This window comes from Pleurodeles waltl, chromosome 3_1, assembly GCF_031143425.1.
Source record: "Pleurodeles waltl isolate 20211129_DDA chromosome 3_1, aPleWal1.hap1.20221129, whole genome shotgun sequence".
Taxonomy (NCBI): Eukaryota; Metazoa; Chordata; class Amphibia; order Caudata; family Salamandridae; genus Pleurodeles; species Pleurodeles waltl.
This window is the reverse complement of record NC_090440.1, coordinates 226,611,170-226,631,106: the sequence shown is the minus strand read 5'-3', so window position 1 is coordinate 226,631,106 and position 19,937 is coordinate 226,611,170. Positions and strand designations below refer to the sequence as shown.

Genomic DNA, 19,937 nt, shown 5'->3' with positions numbered 1-19,937 from the left:
CCCATCTATATATATCACGTCATCTCCTTCCTCTTCATCACTGTCTTTTCACTCTGACCTTGTGCATGTATTTGTTTGCATTGCGTCCCCTTTAACTCTCTCTCTCCACACACATACACACACACCGTTATTTTGTGCACCATTTGGAATTGGTGCATAAGTGTCCATCACTCTGTTCACTATGCGGCGACGTCAAGGGCTGGATTAGCATGTAGGCGGAACACTTTTACGACCCACAGACAGGCACTGTGAGAAACTCACACTGCTCCAGCATCAGCACTGTAGCTCACAGTCGTGCCCTGTCATGAACAATCAAAGCTCACTCAGGCACCTAGATACGAGACCACAATAACTCTCCTTTAAAGCCGTGCCCTGGTTACCAAGAGCACGGTGAATCACCAACACTGTACTATGCACTGGGCACCGGGTGGTCCATGGATCAGTTCCCGTCTTCTATTGATTGAAAACAGAAACCTCAGATCCCAAGTACCGCTGCTCCTGATCACTGCCCTGTTACAAAAAAAGATGCATCGGGAGGAAGCTCTTTCTCTGTTCACGTATTCAACCTCTGGAAGAAGCCGCCGTAGAGAATAAGGATCAACATCAGCCATCTGGAATTGAGGTAGACAATAAAGTTCTTCCCAAAACCAATATTCAGCAACCTCGTGGACTACAAGTCAGCCGGATTGTATGTGTAGCACGTAAACTATCCCTTGCACTTGTCGTGTACACTGCTCCATGCATAAGGCACTGCCACGTGCCACTGCATCTTGTCTGGGGAACATCTCTGGGCCTCAAATGCAAGATCAAAACTTTCCACTCATAGCCGAAACCTCAAACAGCCCCTCCTTTCAAGCTTATACGACAAATGCAGCCGCGACTTACTGACCCAACTGCAGTATGCACTATGGAGCCACCAGAGGGCATAAAGGCACCACAGAAGTGCTCCAGTACCGTACATTGCAGCAGGCGGACCTAGCCGTACAGTCTGAGCAGAGCCTGAAGAGGAGGGCGCAACGGGGAGCGTCTAGTTAGGTCCGCACCCCCATCCTAGCCTGCCTTCTGCCTCTGGAGGCTCAGCAGGGAGGATCTTTGTTAACATTTCTTACCACTCAAGTGCAAATATGAATTCGAGAAATGATAATGAAGTTCGAAATCCCCTGCTGAGCTCTAATGAATTGCTAATGACAAGGGAATCTTCCTGCTCTGGATGAGAAGGGGAGAAGCTAATTCCAAGCCAGAGAGAAGCAGACAGACACACACAGACACACACACATACACACACAGGAACAGAAATATTCTGCACAGATATGACACACACTAGAGTGCGGCTACACAAACCCAGGCTAAAACGTGCACACAGAGTACACAGGCATATTTGCGTACAGCATCCATTTTACACTAACAGGAAGATATTTCATACACAAAACACACAGAAACAAATAAATAGGGCACACACACTGAACATGGTCAAATATATTGACGCCACACACACCATGCAGATAAAAACAAACACGCACAAGTTGAATGTACACAAAACCCCCTCCCTCCACAAATAAGCAGTAGCAGACAACGAGCTGCTTTGCAAGACCTGCAAAAAACACAGGCTATACGAAGGTCAAAATGAACTAACACAACTGCTATACAAAATACAGACTCTTAAACCAAACAATAGTGCATGCAAAGAATCTTGGCTTCTCCTAGGGAAACGTCCACAACCATGCGTTGTAAACAACCTGGACGTTTCCCACGCAAGCATAACCACGCTTGCCTAAACAACGCATGGCCCTTTCTGTGCCTTACCCATGCATGTGCTGAACTACGCATATGCGTAGTTAAGCACGAAATAGCCATGCTTTGTTGGGGAGAGGGCACGGTGAGGTAAGTGGGGCTGGGGCATGGGTGGGGGGTGGATTAAGGGATTGGGGTTGGTGGAGTTCGGTCTATTTATTTTTAAGGTGTGGGGGTTTGGGCATTTTTTTAAGGAATTAGGGTTGGGGTAGGGGTGGGAGTGACGCGGTGAGTTGAGTGGGGCTGGGGCAGGGATGGGAAGTGGATTAAGGGATTGGGGTGGGTGGGGGGCTGGGGCAGGCTATTTTTTGGGGGGTTGGGGGTTTTGGGGCTTTTTTTAAGGAATTAGGGTGGGGGCTGGGCTAGGGGCGGGAGTGACGCAGTGAGGTGAGTGGGGATGGGGCAGGGATGGGAGTGGACTAAGGGATTGCGGTGGGTGAGGGGCTGGGGACGGGCTTTTTTTTAAGAGGCGGGGTGGGGGTTTGGGTATTTTTTTTATTTAGGTTGGGGCAGGGTAGTTTATTTTTAAAGGGATGAGGGACGGTTTAAGAAGGGAGGAGGGAGGAGAGAAGAGGAGGAAGGATTTCGAGAGGATATGATGAGGTAAGTGGGGTTGGAGCAAGGTTGGTGGGAAGGTTTTTGCAGTGGGACGGATTTAGGGCTTAGGGTTGGTGGGGGGAGTCGGCGTACTTTAGCTTTAGTTTTTAGGGGTAGGGTAATTTTTTCATGGCTCAGTGTGTGTGGAGGGATTCAGGGTAATTAAGTTCTTAGGGGCTGGGGTGGGAGGGTTGGTATAGTTTATTAGTTTTTTTTTTAGGATTTAGGGTGGGCGAGGGGCTCGAGGTAGTTTACTTATTAGGGGCAAGGTTTTAGGGCTCAGGGCGGGTGAGGGATGTCGTGGTAGTTTTGTTTTAGGGGTGGGGTAGGTTTTTTTTAGGGCTCAGGGTGGGTGGGTGGTCGGGGTAGTTTATTTTTAGGAGTGGGGGAGTTGGGATAGTTTTTTTTAGGGCTCATCAGGATAGTTTTTTTTATGTTTAGGGCGGGTGGAGGGGTTGGGGTACTTTATTTTATAGGAGTGAGAGTGGAGGTGTTTGTTTTTTTACAGTGGGTGGGTTTTTTGGGGGTAGTTTTGTGCCTCAGGGCGAGTGTTTTGCATGCCGTTTCCACACATGCCTTTGCTTTGCATGCTTTTACAATGAAAATCTGTTGCAAAGGCATGTGTGGTAAAGGCATGGGTGGAAACAACGTGGTCGTTGTTCCGACTACGTTGTTAAGGCATGCATGGTTCCAGCATGCTTGGTCCCAGCATGCGTAGTTCCATCATACAACCCTTCAACTATTATGTTGCTGTCCTGCTCTAGAGGGGCACTAGGAGGTCATTACTGAAGCCAGTGTGTAGGAAAGTGCCCTCTTTCTTGACATGGTTACCCCCATTTTCTGCCTGTTGTCAGTGTGTTTGACTGTGTTCACTGGGATCCTGCTAACCAGGACCCAGCGAATATGCTCTCTCCCTTCTAACTTAGTAACTGTACCTTTTTCTTTTCACAATTGGCATACTGGTCCCCCCATGTAAGTCCCCAGGGTATGGTACCTAGGTACCCAGGGCATTGGGGTACCAGTGGATCCCTATGTGCTGCAGCAGTTATTCTGCCACCCATAGGTAGCCCATGCAAAGGGTTCTGCAGACCTGCCATTGCAGTCTGCGTGAAACGGGTTCATGCACCCGTTTTCACTACAGGTCACTGCACCAGGTCACTGTAAGTCACCCCTGCGGTAGGCCCTCTCAGCCCAGAGGGCAGGGTGCAGGTACCTGTGTGTGAGGGCACCCCGGCATTAGCAGAGGTGCCCCCACAAACTCCAGGTCCATTTTCCTGGACTTTGTGAGTGCGGGGTGCCATTTTATGCGTATACTAGATATAGGTCACTACCTATGACCAGCTACATAATGGTAACTCCAAACCTGGGCATGTTTGGTATCAAACATGTCAGAATCATACCCTGATACTGTTGCAAGCATTGGAAGTATGATTCCATGCACTCTGGGGGCTCTCAGCATTGCTACCACCAGTCTTACAGGGTTTTATGGGCAGCCCAAGCTGCTGCCACCCCTCAGACAGGTTTCTGCCCTCCTGCTGCTTGATCTGATCAAGCCCAAGAAGGCAGAACAAAGTATTTCCTTTGGGAGAGGGGGGTAACTCTCTCATTTTTTGGAAATAGGTGTGACTGGCTTGAAAGGAGTAGCCTCCCCAAGCCACTGGTATGCTTTGAACGGCACAGTTGGTGCCCTCCATGCATAAACTAGTCCACACCGGTTCAGGGACCCCCAGACGCGCTCTGGCGTGAAACTTGACAATTGAAAGAGGAGTGACCACTCCCTGTCCATCACCACCCGAGAGGTGGTGCTCAGAGCTCCTCCAGAGGGTCCGTGGGTTCTGCCCTCTTGTTTCCAAGGTTGTCAGGGAACTCTGGGAGCATCTGAGTGGCCAGGCCAGGCAGGTGATGTCAGAGCCCCCTCCTGAGAGGCGCTTAGCTGGCTAGTTGACCAATCCCCTTTTTGGGGCTATGTAGGGTCTCTCTCTTGGGTGGGTCCTCAGATTCGGCTTGTTAGACTCCAGCAGGATTCCTCTGCAACCTCCACTTCAACTTCTGGCCACTGGAACCGTGGATGGACCCTCCAAGAATCATCAACGCTTTAATCCATGAAGAAGACTTTTCTGCAACTTTGTTTCCACGGCTCCTGCCAGCTTTGCAACGTTTCCCCGGCTGTGCATCCCCAGAAGACAGCAACTCTTCAGCCTGCTTAAGAAGAAGAAGGAATCTCCCTTGGAGTGAAGGAGTCACTCTCCTGCATCCGCAGGCACCTTCTGCAACGATAACCGGCTGCGTGGATCTCCTCTCATCCTGAGCTGTGTGGATCCTGCATCACGGGTGGTGGTCTGGAGTAATCCTCTTGGTCCTCTCTGCCAGATGCCCAATTTTGGTGGAGGTAAGCCCTTTCCTTCCCACGCAGGAAAGTACCCCCATGCACAGTGTCTCTTGCAGCTGCCAATGCTTGTTTGCATCTCCTCCAAGGGATATTCAGGTGACGAGTAGCTCCAGTCCCCAGCACTCCTTCCTGCGAGGCACAGCCCTTTGCGTGGTTCTCCTGCGGCATGGGAACCCTTTCTGTAGTGCTGCATGGGCTCCTTCTGCAACTTATATGTCCCAGTCCTGTGGGACTCCTGTGGATGCTGCCTCCGCTTATGTGGGTCCTCTGTGTCCCTGAGGGTCCCCTGTGACTCCCCCTCCTGGGCCTTGCTGGTCCCCAGCAGCACCACTTTTCCACTAACCGCAAATTTGCCTGTGCCAAGGATTGCTGGTGGGATTCCTGCACCGACGCAGTCTGAATCTTCACTCTAGCGTGGGACCTCTTCTGCATCCATCAGTACCCCTTCTTCGGCTCCAGGGCTGCAGTGCTGACCTGTTCTCCCTCACCGTTGACCAACTCCTTCATGTACAACTGGGTGGGTAGTAGCTCCTACTCCTCCTGGATTCCACTGTGACTTTTGGACTTAATCCCCTCTCTCCACAGGTCTTCTTCTCCAGGAATCCACCACTGGGTTCTTACAGTCTTGTCTGGGTGTCTTCTTTTCTTCTTTTTCTTACTTTTGGGGGGCTTGGGGAAAATCCAGTGATTTACTCCTGCTTTCCTGGTCGCTGGGGGTCTACTGTGTTACTTACCTCTGTGGTTTTCTAGTATTCCCAGCTTCCCTCTACACATTCCACTTACCTAGGTGGGGGTCCTGTGTTCAAATTCAATTTTTTTAGTATATGGTTTGGACTCCCCCTAGGGTCACTATTGGTTATCTACATTTGCCCTGTTTTCTAATCTTCTATGCCTATTACTGTTTACTAGTGTATACAATTGATGTATTACCTACCTCCTATTGGAGGGGTGCCCTTCTAGTATTTTGCAGTATTGTGTAACCAAGAATAAAGTACCTTTATTTTTGTACAACTGGGTGTTTTCTTTCATGTGTGTAAGTGCTGTGTGACTACAGTGGTATTGCATGAGCTTTGCATGTCTCCTAGATAAGCCTTGGCTGCCCATCCACAGCTACCTCTAGGAGTCTGGCTTCTAGACACTGTTTAAACTTCACTGGTAGGTAATACCTGGACCTGGTGTAAGGTGTAAGTACCTTATGTACCCACCACACACCAGGCCAGCTTCCTACACGCTGTTTTTATTCAAAAGTGGCCGCACCTGCAAGGAGGGTTCAGCGATATGTTTTTCCCAAACAGATGTAAGAACTCTGGCGAGATGCACCAACTACGTCAGTTAACTCAGAGCCCTACTCTGCCCACAATCTACAGCAACCACGCCACTGAATTTTACCCAAATACTCATTACAGACTATTCTTCTTACTTAGCCACGTGGCAACTTTCAGGCAACGAGTAATGCCTTGTCAGCGTCTAACTTGGCTAACAGCATTACTGTTTAAACTTTCAGTGAGCTAAGCGGGCAACATACGCCCTTGAAGTCAATCTGCATTCACTTATTCAACATCATGTGAAAGTTTTTACCTAAAAAGCAATAACATCTAACAGATCACAATTGCACTTTATTATTATTATTTAAAAAAAAAAAAAAAAAAAAAGCTTTTACGATTTCGAGTATATTGGCACCAGTTGCACTTTGTTATGATATTAATCTCTCGTATCATTTTCATTTTTTGCAATGGTTTTAAGTAATCATGTATTACCAATAAAACTGAAACCTGAAACTCGTGCATGGAGTTCACATCACAGACATGCACATATCAACAAGCTTCGCACACACGCACATCATTCTCAGACACTTGTGATTTGAAATGTATTTTCACGCGCGGTTAACCAGACACACATACACACTATTGTTAGGAAGGATTATTTGAGTCAGCATAAAAGCAAATGTATGGTGTTTGTGTGAAAATTCACTCATTCTTCACAAATAGCTTATCTGTCTGGTTCCTTCAGATTTCAGCATCATCATGAGGGCAGACACCCACAGTGTTTCCTCAACATTATCACCATGGCAGGGCAAATATCTTTTTTAGTTGCGGTAACTGAAAGCGATTTCTATGTTAAATCCGCCTTCTCGGTGCTCTGTTTCGATTTACTAAGCACTGAAAAAAAACACCAGCAGCCAGCAGTATCACGATGCAATTCATGACAATTTCCTGCAGAATTCCCGACATGCCAATCCAATCACATGCAGTCCAATAACTATGGACAGGGCAGGTGGGCAGGGACAAATGGTGGGGCAGGGACGGGGCTTTTCCGAATAGTTCCCAAGAAGCCAATCGACACTCTTATTTATTGAGGGCAGCCAATCGGATTTGTTGAACAGCCTGCTGATCCCGTAACTATAGTTAACAAATTTCAATCAATCAGAATGCATCTCTTTGGCTAGAATCTTTTGATTGGCTGCTGGGAACCCACTAATACTAATATGGGCTACAGAGAATAATATCTTATCCAACGTACAATATGGCTTCAGACCAGGCTTGGGTACCATTGACCTCTGCTTAAACTTCTATATTCTGGCAGGAACATTTATAATGGTAAAGGAAGGGTCCCTGCACAGGTAGTTTATCGATTTTTCCTGCGCTTTTGATATGGTGATTCCATTAAAGCTCTGGTCATTGATGGAGAAGATGGGGGTTGAGGCTGAATTGCTTAATTTAATTAAACGTCTACAAGGCCACAGGCAGGTCGGTTTAAACAACTTCCCATATTAGCTCTTATCAAGGGGTTCAAAAGTGTTGCATCCTTGCCACATTCCTATTTCTATCATATATATATATATATATATATATATATATATATATATATATATATATATATATATATATACATATAAATATATATACAAAAAAAATCGCTAATCATTTGGCGGAAGCTTTGAAGGATACTCCCCATATAGGCTCCCAACCAATTCCCATCCTTCTTTATGCAGACAACCCCGTCCTAATAGTCCGAACAGCAAATGGTCTCCAAATATTACTGGATTCCTACATGGGTGATTTGGATTTAAAAGTCAATCACACAAAATCCTTCATTATGACCTGTGGACAAAATCAAAAACGTTTGTAATGGGGCATGCCATATTGGGGGAATTGAAAGATTTTAACTATTTGGGGATCATTTTTAGTTCCTGCTTTAAAGGGGATTCACTTTTGAACAACAGGGTACAACATTTAAGAAAGAAAACATGGAGGTTATTTTTAGATTTTCGCATTGGTTCAATAGGGAGCCCACTAAAGAAATGCTGATTCTCTACAAAACTAAATGCATTTCTGCTGGGTCCTATGGGGCAGGTCTATAGGGATACTCAAATCTGTCTTCTTTTCAAAGGCAGAGAACAGTTTTATTCGTAGACTATTGACGATTCCACCAGGAACTGCTGCTCTTGTCTGCCATGAAGAATTAGGATTGGGGTACTTAGAAGATCAAGTTGGCTCTTACTCCGCTCTTCTTATGGATTAAATCTTGGTCTAATCTGGAGGCCCACCTAGTCAGGTCTTGTATTCTGGATTGTCTCACATTAGATGGTGTGCCTCATATTCCTTGGATTACTTATCTGAGACAAACTTTCGTGGCCATAGGTCTGAAAGAATTGTTTGACAACCCTTATCAAAATGACTAGCTCGAGAAAGGAGGAGGTTAAAGATGTTTTTTAATGTACCGCACAAACACAAGACTTAGGAGGGCCCAGACCATGGTTTCACTGAAAAGATATGTCAAGATTGCAACCACAGATTGTGTGGAACTGTTACTCCTAGTGAATCCCACACATCAAAGTTATCTAACTCTTTTCTTGCCATGCATGATTCATTACATGGTAGCTTTTCCTCAGTATAATATCTATAAACATGATCTACCTCCATGTAATTGTGACCAAGTCTCTATCCAAAGTGCAAGCACTTTATACTCTTCTGTCCTTATATAGAGTTTTTAGGCAAGACTATGTATTCCCTGTTTTAAAGAAATCCAATTTGAGAACATATAAAGAAGGCTTGAATTTTTTACAGAAACTCTCTACACCAGAAATATGTCATGCGGTATTAAACTGTACTAGGAAGGCTATTGAATTAAGGGAAAGATATGAAATGTTGGCCTTTTGATTATACAGTATTTTCCCATAGCCTGGTGTAGTGTTGACAATGTCATCTTTTTCGAGGTCATATTTTTTTTTTTTTTTTTTTTTTTTTTCTTTTTTGAAAAACACTTTTCTTCTTATGAAATGTAATCTGATGTTTAGCAACTCCTGAATGTTTTATGTATTTAATAATGAAGGAAATGTTATGTATGTATAGTTTATGACTTTTGTGGCCAAAAGGCTGAATAAAGTATTATTTGACTTGACTTGAAGACTGCTATGGGCAGCAATGTCTTGCCAAAACATTTTGTGGTCTAAGAAACCATAAACCTTATTCCAGTTTTTGGGTGAGGCATATACCTTTTATTCTAGTCCTCGGCAAAACAGATTTTCCCACTTTTACTACTTACGATCAGCTCAGCTTGAAAAGAACCACGTAAACAGGCACACAGACATTTAACTTCCACATAAGCCCCGCCCATCTGAGACTGACAGCACTGTCTGCAGAATCAGCACTCAGCACGGCCAAGGTGCACACGACAGATCCTCACCTTCTCTTGGTACTGCCGCCGGGAGGAGTCCAGTGACTGGATGAGGGCGGTGGCGTGGCCGATGAACATGGCATAGCACGTGGCGCCGACGATCATGCTTAGCATGGTGAGCCAGACGTCGGACATGCCGACTGGAGCCTGCTGCCCGTAGCCGATGCACAGCATGTGGCTCATGGCCTTGAAGAGGGCGTACGAGTACTGCTTGCCCCAGGAGTCGTTCTGCAAGAGACAGACAAAAGCTGCATTACCTTCCCATCGCTTTTCTCACCCACAGGAAGAGTCGTTTGCATGAAGCTCGAAGGATGCATGAAGACCAATCCATTAGGATAACAAAGGGCACTGAAAGTGGCATGATTTCCCTACAGTTCACCGCTTGTCCACTGGAGGTGGAGTGTCAGCTCAATTCCATGATATTAGTTTTGTGGCCAGGGACAAGGGGCGGCAGATTAGGCAGTAATCAGAGAGCAGTAGTGATTAAGATGGCTGATTAACAAGGAAAGAAATTCTCACGGATGACAGCGCAGGCCAGATCTGGGGCATGGGCTGAAGCTAACCTCCCCTAATTTTCTTTCAACGTTCTTTTGTGAGACTTAGGGCCTGATTTAGATATTGGAGGAGGGTTGCTCTGTCACAATGGTGATGGATATTCTGTCCACCGTCCGTCACTGTTGGATGGAGTAACCCTTCCGCCAAAATCTAAATTAGGCCCTTATTGGCCAGGAAGTAAGTCATCAGAGAGACAGTGGAGTTTTCTCCAAATTATGTATTGGGGAGGCCAACTATGAGGCTGTCCAATGCAGTCAGATAAGAGACCGAGGCCCATATTTATACTTTTTAGCGCCGCATTTGCGTCATTTTCTGACGCAAAAGTGGTGCAAACGTACAAAATACAATTGTACTTAATACTGTATTTTATACTTTTTTAGCGCCGCATTTGCGTCATTTTCTGACGCATAAGTGGTGCAAACTTACAAAATACAATTGCATTTTGTAAGTTTGCGCCACTTTTGCGTCAGAAGATGACGCAAATGCGGCGCTGAAAAAGTATAAATATGGGCCCAAGGGTGTCTAATGCAGGTTTGATGACTGAACAAGTTTTAATGAGCCAATTTTAACATATGAGCTGGAGGAACCACGGTGTTCCGTTCACTTACAGTGCTAGGAGGTGGCAAGGCTTTCTCCTGAATGTGAGGGAAGGGGCCTGGGGTTGGTTGCATGGTGGAAAGTGACAGTGTGACAGTACTGACAATATGCAGTGGGTGTTAAATGTGAATCAGCGTGTAGCATGTGGAGGGTGTCAATGGTTATTTAGCTTGTGAGGTGGCAAATTTAGTTTGCATTGGTGCTTTATACTAAGTGCTGATACCAGGGGAGTCTGAACAGGCAGTGGTGTTTTGTTTGCTGAAAGTGCCATAGATGTGTTACAAATGGGTACATTGTGCACAAATAGAGATTAAGAATAACTTGTAGATCTGCCTATTACTTAGTAATAGGTAAGTACCAGATGAATGATTAATGGGTGGAATGCTGAAGTCAATCTGAGCCACTAGTAACAATATGAGAGAGCAGGCAATGATGGGTGGACAACTCGGATACATTTTGGTCATTGGTGTGTCTCTCAGAAAAAGACCACATAGTGGTAGATGAGGTCCTTGAATTAGCATCAGCTACAGTAAACAATGCAGACAGGCCCACCTCCAAAATGGGCCCCGATAATCTAGTGTTATTAACAGCAAAAACTCTATGCCTTTATTACTTGCAACTCAATAGTTTAGACTTGTTTTTATAGTGAAACGTTTTGAAATAGACATGCCTATGTTGGAGTCCGTAGACACTTTGGCCCATATTTATACTTTTTGACGCACAACTGCGCCAACGCAGTTGTGCGTCAAAATTTTAACCGCCGGCTAACGCCATTCCAACGCACCATGCGGGCGCCTTATTTATGGAATGACGTTAGCCGGCGCTGCGGACTGGTGTGCGTAAAAAAAAATGACTCACACCAGGCAGCGCCGGCGTATGGGAAAATGGGGGTTGTGCGTCAAAAAATGGGGCAAGTCAGGTCTGAGGCAAAATTCAGGCCTCAAACCGGATTTGCGCCATTTTGTTTTACGCCCAACCTCCATTGACATGACTCCTCTCTTAGCAAAGACAGGAGTCATGCCCCCTTGCCCAATGGCCATGCCCAGGGGACCTATGTCCCATGGGCATGTTCATTGGGCATAGTGGCATGTAGGGGGGCCCAAATCTGGCCCCCCTATGACACTTAAAAAAAACGAAAAAAAATACTTACCCCAACTTACCTCAACTTCCCTGGGATGGGACCCTCCATCCTTGGGTGTCCTCCTGGGGTGGGTAAGGGTGGCAGGGGGTGTCCCTGGGGGCAGGGGAGGGCACCTCTGGGCTCCTTCCGAGCCCACAGGTCCCTTAACGCCTGCCCTGACCCAGGCGTTAAAAAACGGCACACATCAGGCTGTGCGCCGTTTTTTAAGGCCCACCCTCTCCTGTGCGTCAAAATGACGTCAGAGTATAAATATGGGGCACAGGCCTTAAAGTCATTTTTTGGAAGGGAACGCCTACCTTGCATATAATTAACGCAAGGCTGGTTCCCCCTTCCAAAAAATGACGCACATGGTGGAATTTTGACGCCCGCGGGGTCGGACGTCAAAGTATAAATATGGGGCAGGGTTTGCGCCGATTGTGCGTCAAAATTCGGCGCAAACAGAGTATAAATATGCCCCTTTGTATCCAGCGTCTAGGTCATTTTTAGGCATTGGTTGTCAACTAGTGAATGTTGTGCGATCCTTAATAAGGAAGTCTAGCTTCAGCTTAAAATAGCCTGGTTTGGCTGAATTAATGTTTAGTAAGCAAGTGATCTTTTTCTAAGAATTAATATGCGTAAAATGAGGTTGAACCCTAAATGACGGTCATTTGAGAGGCATGATTGAAGGAGATGCCGTTAATGCATTTAACCCCTTAAAACACTCATTTAAACTTTTAATGGATTTCTCTCAGGAACATGGTACGGAAATGGGCTTTCTAGACCCTATAGCATTAAGGACTTCAGGCATAATTTAGAACTTGGTGAACGGATTACTCTGTCACAGCAGTAACGGATATCCCGTCCTTAAATCCAATTATGTCCTATGGGATTTTGATTTCAGTGGATGGGATATCCATCACCGTTGTGACAGAGTACCCCCCCCCACCCCCCAGACCCGCCGATTTCTAAATCAGGCACTTAGTCAGTGTGCCAACCTAAGATGGAGAAACCTGTGTAGTGAAACCCACTGAACATTATTTGAGTGAGCTGAGTTTTAAATAATGATCAGCCTTGTAAGATTTCACAGGGATAGTTAGTAGAACCCAAACCCTCTTTGATCATGAGTAGGCACACTCAAGACCACTAGGAAGCTAGGAATATATTTTAAAGATTATTATAATCAAAAGCCATTCTTACTGCCCACAATATAAATAAATGTTATAAAATAATGAAGATAGTGGCAACTTGTCAGAAGGCAGATCAATAAGAAAAACTGTAACATTATGGCAGTACTGCGTGACTTCTTTACATCAATATCCCCAATCCCTCTTTTCCTCAGCTAACTAAGTTAAATGCACCACATGTGGCTGGAAGACAAAGATCGAGAGAAAAAGGTAATGTGAAGAAAAAGAACAGGCAGACAACATAATAGGAGATAACTGAAATTAAAAGTGAGAGGGACAGGATGAGGCAAGTGTAGGGAGGTAACATTATAATGTTATTGAAAGGAGATTAGAGGGTCAGGGGGCCATGGGGATAGGAGATAACAGGAGAAGCAGCAACTAGCTTTTGAACAAAAAGTGAAGATAAGAAAAATAAGACAGACCAGGAGCACACAGGAAAGTGAATTGAGAGAAGGAGTGATAGTAAAAAGGGAAAGAGAGAGAGTGAGACAGACAGAGAGAAAGGGAGGAGCAGGAAGAAGATGGTGAGAAGGATAACGTGATTGGGTGAACAAATGAGGAGAAGGTAGAAGAAGAAAGGAATATGACTAGGCTTTGACTTACAAAGAAAATCGCACTCAACAGAATACCTGTCACCTCAGTCGAAGGGCAGAGGAGTGAGTGACTGACCACTGAGTCTAGATCACCTGTCACCTCCAGGTAACTCTTGACAGTGCGCATATCAGTTAGATCTGGGCGGCGTGAGGCACTGCAACTGGTAAACTGTGTGAATTGCTGAAATGGGTGCTCAGCAGGAGGAGAGTGAAATGATGGATACTATGAGGAGCCTGCATGGTTGTGGCCAACAGTAGAACAAAAGGTATAGCCCCACAGCGGCACAGAGGCCTGACAGGACAACTTCACTACAACTGCGGCTGCTTGGTACTACTCAAAACTACTCAGGGCCTTTTTCGTTGATTACAGTAGGGCCTGTGCCACCATTGCCACGTGAAAGGCAGCATGCACTGCTGGGCAGTGTGGGAAATTTGCCCTGTTGAGATGTCATTGATGGGCAGAGCGAGCACCTTGCAGTTATAAGAGGCCAGAGTAGTGGAGATTGGTGTCCGGTGTGAGTTCAGTAAAAGAAGTGAACAGTCCTGGTGGTGTGCAGCAGGCAAGGGCGGGCAGTGAGGCGATGACACTTATGGGAGTGTGAAAAGCAGGCACTGACGGAGAGCAGAATTCAGCATGCATTGCTAGGCAGCAGGATGATAGCACTTGTGGGTAGTGCAGGGCATGGATGCTAGTGGGCAGTGTAAAGAGGAGATGTTGGTGGGTACTGAGAGATGATGGGCAGCATATTTACCTTTTACCAGTCGCCCCTCTAAGGAGCTGATCTGTTGTTGATGAGAGAGACTGGGCACCGCTGAGCACTTTCAGGAGGTGGCACTGTTGGGCACTGTGTGGGCAAGTAGATGCTTGAGCCACTATAATTGGGGTTGATATGTGGAACTGCACAGGTGGCCATTCATATGCAGGGTGAAGAGCTGCCAGGCCAGGTGAGGAGCAAGCTGCTTACACGGTCTGATAAGCTTGCACTGCTTGTTCATGTGAGGAGCCAGCTCATGTTGGCAGTAAGAGGAGCTGCCACTGGTTAGCCGTGTTACAAGTGGCTCTGAGGGCATGTATGAGCAGTTGGGTCTGGTGGACAGTTTGGGGAGAAATCACTGGTGCGCAGTGTGAGAAGCAAGTACTGTATGGCCCTATAAAACAGACATAGGTGGGCAGGGAGGAGTAGGCACTGGTCAGCGGCGTGAGGAGTGGGTGTCAAGTGGAAGTACACTGGAAGGCAGTGAGAAAAGCTGGGCCGATGGGCACACAAATAGCTGGTACTACTGGGCAACAAGAGCAGCTGGCTCTCAGCAGTGAGAAGAGTGAATAATGAGCGGTGGTATAACATTGGTGAGCAGCGTGAGAAGATGGCAGACGTAAGCAGTGTGTGACAATGTCAGTGGTGTGCAGTGAGGACAGATACTTGGTGGGAGTATGAGGAGTTTGCAATGGTGGCAAGCAAATAGGTCAAAAGACTCACAGTCCTGTACCTTTAACAAACACTAAGTTTCACCCCAAATGTCACTCAAATGTTACCTTCAACAAAATATGAATAGTGAGAGCTTCAATTGGATACAGTTTGACCACTACAGTATTTCCCTTATGGTAACATTATAGAAGTGCATACAATATTGTCATTATTGCACCCTGAAACCTGTCACCTGTAGGTGTCCAGACATAACCTGGAAAGACATTTAGCACAGAAGCCGCAGACCTCAAAACAATGTTCATAATAAAGATGTCCTCCAGTTGAGTTGGTTGTAGTGGATTCCTTTAATCTGTAGCCAAGGGCATCAAAAGAGATCGGTTGAGCATTGATCCATAAATACAGCCAAGTAGTCAGTTGAGCATAGTTCCATATACACAGCCAACATGTGTTTCATCAAAACAGGTGATTTTTTTCAAGGCTATGAGACGACACAGTAAGTGGGGAAGTAAGTAAGTTCATTCACTAGTAAAATTAATACGGTGAAGGGTAAACCCTGCTGACCAAAACCGGGATAAGTCTCGTTCCAGGTCTATGTCGACCACATCTATGCAGCAAATGGAGTAACTATGAAAAGACATTGTTAATCCCAGTCTTGAACCTGCGGGTGAAGATTCGCTACTGCTTTTGAGAATGCAACCAAATATTTGATGTATATTTTTAAATATTATCTTTATCACATTAATTTTTGTATGCTTTAAACTACTATGTTTCAACAAAATTAAACACCTTTAACAAATATTTAAGCCATTGAGATTGTGAGACATTTTAGCTTAAAAACTGTTTCTGTGTATACTGTAGAAATGATATTTGCTTCTCAAGCCCAGGTTAGATATCAATGCCAGGAAGCTAACACTCTCGATGAAATCTTTATTACAGTAGTTCAGGTTTTTTGATGACAAGGTTTTTTTAAAATGTATTTTTATTAGCATTTAGTTTATTCAATAGATGTACATGAAAGCAGCTTTATGATTCAGAAAATCGGAGGCAGTGGTGTGAAGGTTATTCATGTGTATGGTGGGCGGGTGCCTGGCCTTGGGTTAGCAGTGGGACATCCAGCACAGGTTCTGCAGATGGTATCCCAGGAGTTCCCCCCACTCTAAACGCGACGCGTGAACCTCAGGTTTGGCGTGCGCGCGGGCTGCCAGTGTACAGGATACCCCCTGCTTCACCATACTCTGACTGAGGTCCATTGACATGATAGGAGTAATAAAAATTGCCAGGAGAGACAAATAAACCTATTGGAAGGAGTCATAATTAAGGTTTTGTGTCCAGAACAAGGGAAGCTGGGGCCGAAGTGCCTTCCTCTTTTGGGTCTTAGTTCATCAGTAGGATGCGAGGTCATTTACTATGAGGAGACATCGTATACTGAGTACGTGTGATAGTTATTATAGAGCTTGGAGACCAGTAGTGCACTTGTTGCGGTTGTGATGGAGGGTTGAGGTTCGTGTATGGAAACGGGTGTGCTTGGCAAGGTCAGGCAGAGTATGGAGGAGAGTTTGTATGTCTAAAACAGTTAAGAACCTTTAATTTTGCAGCAGATTACCACATTCTTTCCTAAGTGTCAGGACAGTGGTATAGGGATGAAGATGCTGAGAAAGCAGGCTGCCATGAAGTTCGAGTCTAGGGCTCTGCTGAAGGACTTTAAATATTTGCAACTGGGCAGGCTTGGTGAGATAGATGATGAACATGTTCCAGGTAGCAAGGGGTGGATTCAGGGGATCTTTTTTGTTTCGAGATAGTGGTGGGGTAGGCGAGAGAGGGATCCCTCTGGTAGTCACTAAAACGGACCTGTGTACTAGTCTGAGTTACCCTGCGAGGAAGTGCCTAGAAATCCCTGGCACTGTATAAGCCATGATTATGAGACTTGTTGAGACATTTAAGTATGAGATCTGACATCAGCATACTTACTGTTTCACAGATTCCAGAAAGTTTTTAAACATGCTTTTATATGGCGAAAATGTGCCACGCATGGATGTTTTTGTAGCCTGTGTAGATACCATGATTCTTAGAGTCCTGTGCCGTTCTGCTTTTGCCTGTTGCCACAGGGCATGAGCTGCACTGAATCACTTCATTATTAAAATGATTGATCTCCTCCAAGAGGGTAATCCAGCATCCTTTCACAAGCATGGCATCCTTGTCACAGGTGCAGGGATTTTTTAAGGCATGGGAAAGCTGGCTTCGGCCCAGGGCCCCAGCCTTTCAGGGGGCCCTCCTAATAAAGCCAGCTCTATTATGCAAAGTCTTGCCCTGATGACTTAAACAGATTGTTTTAAATACCGTTTTCCTTTCTTTTTATTTTTAATGTGGGTGATGTGTAAGATTCAATACAGACATTGTGCAGAGAAAGGTTGTGTTTATGTTTAATGCAACATCCATAAAAAAAGTTTCTTTTAGATTGCAACAAGGCCTCACATATGAGAAATTAGAGGGTTTCACAAATTATTTGCAGTAATATTAGTGAGATGCTCCTGTGTTAAAATATTGAAATCATAGGTCACCATCCCTGAATATTAGATGTAGACACATTTAGAATTTGGACTACTGTTTCTGTGCCTGTCAGTGACCTGGCCAAAGAGGGCATGAAAGAGCTGAAATTGAATCATAAATTCAAAGCTGTTCCAAACAGGGGCCCCCAAAAAACTTTTGGCTCAGGGCCCATAAAATGCCTTAAGATGTCCAAGTCTACACTGGCTGAAGTCTCTCCAGCAATAACCCTCTCTCTTGACACAGAACCCTGGCACATGGAAGACCAGGAGGGTTCCCATCCATTGAGCTGGGGAAAGCCAGTGGACCACTTACCACCATGTGGTTAAGGGAGACCCAGCAGTCATCCGGGAAGTCCTGCAGCATTGGGACCAGGAACTGCAGACAACCGTCCCAGTGGCAGAGCAGCAGCATCATGCCAATGAGGTTCACGATCCGCACCACAGCACTCGCCAGATCATAGGTCATGTGGAAGATCTGAAAAGAGAGTGAAAGGAAGACAGGAAGGATTGAAAAGATGACAAAAAGGCTCAAAATGGTCACATTCTCCAAAGTAGATGAAAACAGCTCAAAAAATATACAAAATGGTGAGATCATATCAACGGTGAAAGGGCCCTTATAGATATTGATAGATGTCAAATAGTCAAGCGTGCTTGAAAAGCTGAAAAAGCGTAAGCAGTGTCAGTCCTGTGTCACGCTTGCCTGATACCCCCCAGCTTTATCTGCATTTTACTGCCACTCGCTTGTCATAAAATCTAACAATTTCCTGTCACCTGGCCACCACTGGGTCAAAACAAACCACTGACATGTAATCATCGTTCACATTCTTCGACATTATTGTGTTGGTCAGATGACCATATTTACTTTTCGGGAGATGACTTCTCTGATTAGAGCTAGGGCAGCAGCCTCTGGTCCGAGTGGGATTGGCTGCCTGGCCTACAACATCCAAAACATGACCCACTGACCGCTATTGATGCAATGTTTTGAATACAATCTACCATTTCAGGAAACACACCTAGCAAGGAAGACAAAGAGAAACGATGATAAGATTAGAGATCAGGAGCTGGAGGTGAGAGGAGGCGGCGGGTTTGCAATTTTGGCTTTCATCATATAGATGTCACATTATGTTAAACCTTCCTTCCCATTATCGATCGGTGGAATTGCCCAGGGAGGAACGTGCAGCATTAGCGGGAACCAGTAATGGTCACTGACGCAGATTAGTCAGCAGCACTCAGTACCTTTCCAAGTTCTGAGCACAGAAAGCTTTCCCCATTCAATCATTGGACTGACATCCTGTATCCCTCATGAAAGATGGTGAATTTCCATATGGCTGCGACGGAGGCGCTATACTCCTAGCACTCACTCACGCCTCTTCTTTGAGAGAGGTTTCAACTCTTCTGTCTTCAACTCTTCTGTCTTCTGGTTCACGTGTGCACAGATAACCACTGTAAGGCCAAGCTCGACATACAGGGGCTAGAATAGATGCCTGTGTGAATATGCAGGTGAGCCCCCTCCACCCTGTTCATACGTGAATCATGCATCAGTTGAGTGGGACATTCTACTAAGCTTCTACTGTAAATATCACCATGCGTACTGTCATGCGGTTTCTCCGGGGCCTCCTCACTTGCACACCTTGGTCTGCGTCACAGATGCTTTGCTCAATGTAACCATTTTGCCACTCTATTATGTGTTGAGAGCCCATTGTACTTGGACCATGATTCATGACTGTGACCTCAGCCAGGGCTTCCCTCAAGTTTTAACACAATGGGAAAAAAACATACCTTGGGCCCACAAAAGGAACCATATGTGATTTCTCAGTGACATATGCTGTCTGCAAAGTCATTTTATGTATCACAAGATCGCATAAAATTGCTTGCACTAGTAAACTGCTCGTTAAAGCCAGAAGAGATGCAAGTGTAACTATTGTGTAAGCGTTATTTTGTAAATTATTTGTTGTACACAACAAAAGACAGACATCTCTGTAAGGTCAGTCACAATCTACAGGGCAAAGTGGTATTCTCGCAATGTGTTACCAAGAAAAAGTTTGCATCATAAAAGCATCTAACCGTAACTCTAGCATAATGCTAAACCGAGATGCAGCCCAACGGTGACCCCATATGAAGTCATGGAGGCTATTCTTTCTATGCGTGAGCTGACCACGCTATGGAATCTATTCTTTACATCCAGAGGAACACACTCCCAGGGATCTGTTCCTGTATGTGTAAGACAAAACATTCCACGACTCCATCCTTTATTCGCTTGCACTGGTCTCACCAAGGAATCTACTCTTTACAAGCACAGGATATACCAGCCAGGAATCTCTACCTACACGTATAGGCTGAAAATGCTATGGAATATATACTTTATACGTATAACCTGGATTCATGTTGGAATGTATTCTTTAGATACATGACATGTACAACGGAACCTATTCTTTATATGCATGAGCTGATCATGCTATGG

General features: G+C 45.3%; 1 protein-coding gene across 1 annotated transcript in view; it reads right to left on the bottom strand.

Moving 5' to 3' along the window:
- Positions 1–19,937, bottom strand: part of HCN4 (hyperpolarization activated cyclic nucleotide gated potassium channel 4) — a 674,065-nt gene that overhangs the window by 21,954 nt on the left and 632,174 nt on the right. The window contains exons 3-4 of the mRNA XM_069222233.1: positions 17,790–17,951; positions 9,464–9,682 (exon numbers count right to left, since the gene is read on the bottom strand). Of these exons, the coding sequence (XP_069078334.1) occupies positions 9,464–9,682; positions 17,790–17,951 (381 nt within the window). The remainder of the gene's footprint in view (positions 1–9,463; positions 9,683–17,789; positions 17,952–19,937) is intronic.